This window comes from Phacochoerus africanus, chromosome 1 (genome assembly GCF_016906955.1).
Source record: "Phacochoerus africanus isolate WHEZ1 chromosome 1, ROS_Pafr_v1, whole genome shotgun sequence".
NCBI lineage: Eukaryota > Metazoa > Chordata > Mammalia > Artiodactyla > Suidae > Phacochoerus > Phacochoerus africanus.
This window is the reverse complement of record NC_062544.1, coordinates 39,946,525-39,953,606: the sequence shown is the minus strand read 5'-3', so window position 1 is coordinate 39,953,606 and position 7,082 is coordinate 39,946,525. Positions and strand designations below refer to the sequence as shown.

At 54.3% G+C, this 7,082-nt stretch overlaps 1 protein-coding gene across 1 annotated transcript in view; it reads left to right on the top strand.

The window, feature by feature from the left end:
• The first annotated feature begins 2,680 nt into the window (after positions 1 to 2,680).
• Positions 2,681 to 7,082, top strand: part of ZSWIM6 (zinc finger SWIM-type containing 6) — a 203,956-nt gene continuing 199,554 nt past the window's right edge. Inside the window, exon 1 of the mRNA XM_047754552.1 lies at positions 2,681 to 3,332. Coding sequence (XP_047610508.1) covers positions 2,681 to 3,332 — 652 coding nt within the window. The remainder of the gene's footprint in view (positions 3,333 to 7,082) is intronic.

The following is a 7,082-nucleotide window of genomic DNA, read 5'->3' as shown; positions in this document are numbered from 1 at the left end:
GTGGCAACAGCTCCAATTAGACCCCTAGCCTGGGAAAATCCATATGCTGTGGGTGTGGCCCTAAAAAGACAGAAAAGACCAAAAAAAAAAAAAAAAAAGAGAGACTAGTAGAGAGGGAAAATTGGGTTAGGTTGAGTTGGTGGCTCTGGATTCATCTTTGAACAGAGAGTTGAATGAAATCCCTCCAGTGTAGGATGATGCCTTAAATCCAGTCTCTTTGGTTCAATACAAAATCAAGATCTCTAAACATTAGGCACTGCCAAAGAGGTCTACTTTCCTGTCCAATATGAATTAATTTCTTCCACTGACACTTCACAGGATCTTGAATGAGTCACTTATCCTGTCTAGAGGTATGAATTTTGTCATCTTTAACTTTCCAGTTCAGCGGTTCTGCCTGTATGTGTATGAAAATGCTTGGTAATCTACACAATATTACACAAACCTAAATCCTGTCATTACTGTTTGAGGATAGAACAGAAGCCACATTTTACTTTTCGACTTTCTTCTTTTATCACCTATATTTTTAAAAATTAAAATCTTTTTATTTTTCAAGAAACCCAGAAATGGAACAACTGGAGGAAAAACCTTCCCCCTCCCTTTTGCCCATAAAGATATTCTTCCAGTTTTCTGCCCAGGCCTTTTCCTAAGCATTGAGGAGGTGCCCAGAAAAATACCAGATGGATATACAAAAACATAATGTCACCAAAATTTTCCTAACAAGTAAGGCAGCTATGGAAAGTCGGCCAGCATCAGGTCCCCTGGGAACCTGCAGTCTGGGGCTTGGTGAGGCCTGAAGAGGGGAAGAACCAAGACGTGGAGCTCTAGGTCTCCGGGGCCCGGCCCTGAGTGGACGATTTTTTAAAACTCAGGAGCACTCTTACCCCTTTAAATCCAAGCGACGAGGCAGGCAGGTGGCTCTCCTCCAATAACCTTAAAAGATGCGAGTGTCAAAGGGGATAGGGTTTATCTTCTACAACAGCGACAGTATCAGTGACATGGTTTACAGCAAAAACAGAAGGCAGGGCAAAGAGTAAGGGTGTCTCTAACGTGGTAATTAAGTCTGTGTCTTGGACCCAGGTTCGACGGAGCTCTGCTGAGTGCGAAGAACAATGTCCGCAGCGTTCCTGGTTCAGCCTGGGACTCTCCACTTCTACCCTGGCCCTGGCCCCAGCAAGCTGTGCCCTCTGTTCGCCCTCCCTGCACGCTGCCTTTACCCTGGAGGATGGGCCGCTCGGGGCGGCAGAGAGCGCGGCGCACGTCCCGAGCGCCAGGGCTCCCCTCAGCCCGACGCCCGGGGCCGAGGCGTGCCAGATTCAAGTGCGCACCAAGCGCGCTCGCAGCCGCCGTCCGCTGCGGAGCAGCCGGGGCGCGCCGTCTGCAGTTGCTGGGCTGTGCGCTCGGGCCTGTAGGGGATGTGTGTGTGTGTGTGTGTGTGTGTGTGTGTGTGTGTGTGCGCGCGCGCGCGCGCGCGCCCGTGGTGTCTGTACTCACAAAGGTGTGTTTGCTAAACCCAATGCCCCCGGGTGCCCTCCACTACGAGCCCGATCACTCTCAGGCATGGACTGGTGTATCCACAGCGCGGCCGCGGGGGCGACAAGGGCCGGTTCAAGTTCCCCAGCTCCGCGCCGGCGAGCGGGCCGGCTTCCTCGCCCGCGGGGCTGAGGAAGCGCGAGGGCGGGGCGGCTGTGGCTGGCTCCGGACGCACATCGCACTGCTACTGGGCAGGTTCGGAGCGCTCTGCGCTTTATCGGACACTTTGGCAGGCTCAAGAGCCGAGACAGAGCGGACTCGGAGCTCGGGGCTGGGTGCACTGCAGCCACGAGGGGCAGCGGGGCTGGTGCTCTCCTCCTCCGCCTAGGTTTGCAAAAGTGAACTGGAAAACAGCCGCGGAACGCAGCCTCCTCCCTTTTCTCCGGCGCCGCAGCCTGGGCTGGGGGTGGGGGGAGTTCCTCCGGTCTGACTGGAGGGGAAGCGGGCGGCCGGGCAGCCTCAGCCGCACCTCCTCCGCCTTCCTCTCCACCCCGGTCCCCCGGGTTCCACGCCGCATTTCTTTGTTTTGAAAGCGCCTCCTCCGCCCAGAGGCTTTTCCCCCGGCGGGCAGGCTCTGATGGGGGGGTGGGGCATCGACCCACCGGCCCCGCCCTCCATTTAGCTCGGACACCTCCTCCTTACTCACCTCCTATCTCCCCTTCCCTCCCCGCTGCGACCCACGAGGCGCGTCCTCACTTGCAGGACATCAAAGGATGGCAGGGAATTGGAGGGGTAAGTTGAGTAGGCTAGGGGCGCAAAGACCCACCCACCTTAGGCCAGGCCTGGCGGCCCGCCCCCTCCCGCGGGAACCCTGCCAGAGCCCCGCCCCTCCGCGTCACAGCAGCCTGACATTCTCACAACCCCACCGGCACCCAACCCCACCGCCCCCGCTACCCTGGTGTCCGCGGAGTGCTCTATTTATGTTTCAGCCCAGCGATTTGCATAGGGCCCGCCCCTGGCCCTAGGTCCCCCTATCGGTGCCCCGCCTCAGCCAGGACGTCACGGAGAAGGCCTCGCCTCTTGTGCCCATACAAGGAGCGGCGGGCCCTAGATGGCAGCGTGGCGTCGCGGCGGCGTGTGCGTGTCGCGCTTCCTTGTGCCGTTTATAGGGTCTCGGCACTTCCGCTGTCGGGTTAGAAGCGGCGCGGTCATGGCGGAGCGCGGACAGCAGCCTCCTCCCGCGAAACGGCTCTGCTGCCGGCCGGGCGGCGGCGGCGGCGGCGGCAGCGGCGGCGGGGCCAGCAGCGGCGGCGGAGGAGCGGGTGGCGGTTACAGCTCTGCCTGTCGGCCGGGCCCGCGGGCGGGCGGTGCGGCGGCAGCGGTGTGCGGGGGCGGCGCAGCGTTGGGGCTGCTGCCACCGGGCAAGACCCAGAGCCCCGAGTCGCTGCTGGACATCGCTGCGCGCAAGGTGGCTGAGAAGTGGCCGTTCCAGCGCGTGGAGGAGCGCTTCGAGCGCATCCCGGAGCCGGTGCAGCGCCGCATCGTCTACTGGTCCTTCCCCCGCAGCGAGCGGGAGATCTGCATGTACTCGTCCTTCAACACCGGCGGCGGCGCCGCGGGCGGCCCCGGCGACGACAGCGGCGGCCCCGGCGGCGGCGCGGGCGGCGCGGGCGGCGGCGGCTCCTCGTCCTCGCCGGCCGCCACCTCGGCCGCCGCCGCCGCCGCCGCCGCCGCCGCCGGGGCCGGGGCCCCGTCGGTGGGGGCCGCCGGGTCGGCGGACGGCGGCGATGAGACACGGCTGCCCTTCCGCCGGGGCATCGCGCTGCTGGAAAGCGGCTGCGTCGACAACGTCCTGCAAGTCGGTGAGTCACAGGGCAGTCTGGGGGCCGTCTGTCCGTCGGTCAGTCCCTCAGGGGGGCGCCCGCCCCCTCCCCTCTGGGCAGCCCCTCAGCGCAGCGCGCGCCCGCACCCCGCCCGGTGCCCTCACCGGCCCGGACAGTCCTCCTGAGTGGAGCGCCCATTTCCTCCCCGCCCCTCCCCGCCCCCTGTCTCCCCGGACGGGCCAGCGCGAGTGGGAAATGAATCAGCAGGACGCGCCCCGCCGCGGGGTCGGCGGGGTGGGTGTCGGGTGCTCCCGGTCCCCTCCATTCCTCCCCCTCCTCCCCCGGAGCATGTCCTGGAGCCCTGCTCGCCTGTTTTGGGGGGTGAATGTGGACAAAGGCACCGGCGGACGGCCGGGCTCCGGCGGAGGGTGTGTGTGGCGGGGCCGTGCGGGGCGGGGGAGGGGGCGCGGGCCGCACAGACAATGCCGGCCGGGGCCGAGCGGGCGGCCGGGCCGAGCTCTATGCTCTCTCTCCTCTCTTTCCTTGTCTGTGGCTCGCTGAGCGTCTTTCTTTCTCCTCTCCCCCTCCCTCCCCGCCCCCTCGATTTGAGGGGAGGAAAATACATTTTAATGCCACTCGGCGGCCGCTCCTCTCAGGGCTTCGACGGGCTGGCGGCCGCGGCGCTCCAGGGGTCGCTGCGGCGTCTGGGCTGGCCCGGACGAGCTCCGCCGGTCGCCCCGGGATTTAAATGTCCTTCGCTCCGCGCCTTGCCCTGTGGGAGCCGCGCGGGCGGCGGGCTGGACGCCTCTCCTGAGGGATCTCTCCCGCCGAAGACGCCCCCCGAATTAAAGGGCGCGAGCTGGGCCGGGAGCGGCTGGCTCTTCCCCTTTCCGAGGCATGCCCGGGTTTCCTCCCGCCAGAGTTCTCTTTGCGCGAGGGGCAGGGGGTCGTGCTCCGTGCGAGCCGCGGGGAGCAGTGACGGCCCGGCGCTCGCGGCCGGCGGCTGCAGGAGCGCGAGGCGGAGGGGCTCCGAGGCTGATCCCGCGTCCCGCCCGGAGCTACCGCCTGGCAGCCGGGCACGACCTCGCACTTTGTTCTCATTTTCAGGTTTATTTGTGTTCCTTTCAGTTTTCTGTCACCTCCGAAAAGGGGAAACCAAACAAAAGAGTCTCTATTTCTTTTCAGGGCTTGTAAAGTAGAAGATATTTGACAAAGGCGAGAGAAGGACTTGTGATTTAAAGCTGCACAGCCCTCCTTTCTCTGACAGACCATGAGAGTTTTCTCAAATACCGAGTTTTAAGAGCTTTCTCTGTTCCCCCCCTCCCCCCACCTTCCAGTGTGTTTTTCTGGTCAGTTTTTTTTTTTTTTTTAAAGCTATAGTCATGGGTGTTTGAGCTGGACTGAAAAGAACAATGCTGTAGTGAAGCTCCCCTTTCCCCATATTTTTGCTCTAATTGCAAGCAGTGTATTTTCTACTCCCTCTCATATTGCTGTCTATTTAGATTGTGGTGGTGAATATTTTTCCTAATGAATGGGGCGAGATTTGCAAGCGTCACTGTCTCTGATTTTTAATTTAATCTTCTTTCCTTAGTTCCTTTTATCTTTCTTTTTGGGAGTCGGGTGGGGGTCTGGGTAGGGGCCCCAAGAGAGAATTAAGATTTGTTTTAATCCTGTCTGGTTAATTTGAATTCTAATGCAATCTGCAAATGTGATTTTCTGCATGGTCATTTATTTCTAAGGCAGCCCCCAGTGTTGCCTTTTCTAGGTGAGATACCCTTTCCTAAATCTAGAGGAGGATTTAACTTCTGAGGTTATCCATCCATCCATTTTTTAAAAAAATCTAATTAACATTCTTTCATGTTACACAGCGCATCACCCCCCCCCCCTTTCGTTTTCTGCCTGGTTGAAATGGATTGAAACACATCCATAGTTTCTCAGTATAGCAAACTAGAGTTTGTGAGTTTTTATGGCTTGGCTGGCAGTGTTTTTTTTTTTTTTTTTTTTTTCCTCCCTCTCTGTGCTTGACTCTGCTTGCAAGCAATGAGGAATGACAGAAGAGCACATAGGGAGGGTTTCTTGGCTGATTGCATTTAAGCCAGGAATTCACTGTGAAAATAAAGCCAAGGGACGATAAATAAAAGATGCAATCTTCTCTAGGAGACAGACACACAGCGTGGGCTTTGCCTGCTTTCGTTGGTGAAGAGGCCTGGGTGAGTTGTAAAAGAAAATAGTAACTTTTTGAATAGTCCCCAGAGGGGAAGAAGGCCACTGAATGGAGTTGGCAGTGGTTGATATGAAGTAGTATGATGCTTCTCATATAGCTTGAAGGTTTACCGCCCGTTCAGAAACACTTACAGCTAAACAAGTGCTGTACATATTGTGGAAAATGTTCTTTTTTCCTCCTCTGAATTCTGGCAGTTTCCTTAACTTCCAAGTTGTATTACTTGTTGTGCCAGTCAGCTTAGAGATGGAAGGCTGTTGAATGCCTAGCAGCTGGCACTGTGAGATAGAAAATTTAAGACCAGGACTTTTCTTGATGAAGAAGGGAGAGAGTGGCTAGATTAACCATCTAATTTAGCTCCAAGTGGTGGTTTGAATTGGAACTAATGTGAGGCTTATTTTATAATTTTGTGATTTGAGGTAGAACTCCATTTCACTTCATAACCTGAACTGGAAAAGGTCAGAATACTGTGTTGATAGCATCATAAGTAGTTTTCTAGTATTGCAAAAGTACAAGTTTGTACAGAAAGTATTAATTGACTTTTGTAGAGATTACTCAATTGCAGCTACAGACAATCTAGTTGTTGGACTTTATTTTGCAGTTGTACTGTTGAAGATTATTTAAGGATCAAGGGACAGAGCATTGGGACCTCCCAGAAATTAAACATACTTGCTTGTTTATATTTCAACTCCTAGAGTTTAAGAAGAAATTTAAAGGAAAATAATTAAACCTTTGGTGTAGTGGTTGTAAGTAATATTTAATTGGCGCAGAACTGTTCATCACTTGATTATGGGAAGTTTTAGAGAAAGCATAGTTGGCTTATTTTTGTTAAATAAGGATATATTGTAAGGGAGTATCACTGAAGTACATGTAAATGTTATTGACTGCATTTAAGTAATGATTTAGAAGCCATATAAAAAATTTTCCCAAAAATTTTGCCTGGGAAAGAGCTTTCCTAAAGGAATTTGAAAATTGAATTATAAAGGAAAAAAGTATGTAAATTACTTGATTAAAAACAAAATTTCTGTAGGACTGAAAACATGATGAAGCTAGTTAAGCAATGAACTGGGGCAAATATTTGCAACATGTTTGACCCAAGTGTGGCAGAGAACTCCTAAAAATTGTGGAAAAAGATGAATTACCTGGCAAAAAATGGGCAACAGACATCACAAAGAAATGCAAATCATTAAATGTGTTCATCTTTACTAAAAGAGACCCAAATAAAAATGACATGCCATTTTCATCTGCCACATTGGTGCATACTTAAAAGAAGGGTAGACAGTACCCAGAATTGGTTGAGGAAGTGGGAAGATGAGATGCTGCATTCCCTGATGCTTGGTGCAGTATTTTTGGGTCAATTCTAGGAATTTATCCTTTAGATACATGGATATTAGTGTACAAAGATGTTCAGTACAGTGAGCAGTGCTCATTTAAGTATGGTTTGCAATACTGAAAAGCTGGAATCGATCTAAATTTCCATTGGAAGGGGGCTGGTTATGAATACTCAGTGGAATACTAGGCAATCATGAAAAAATGGAAATGGGTTTTTATATACTGGCAAGAAGAGG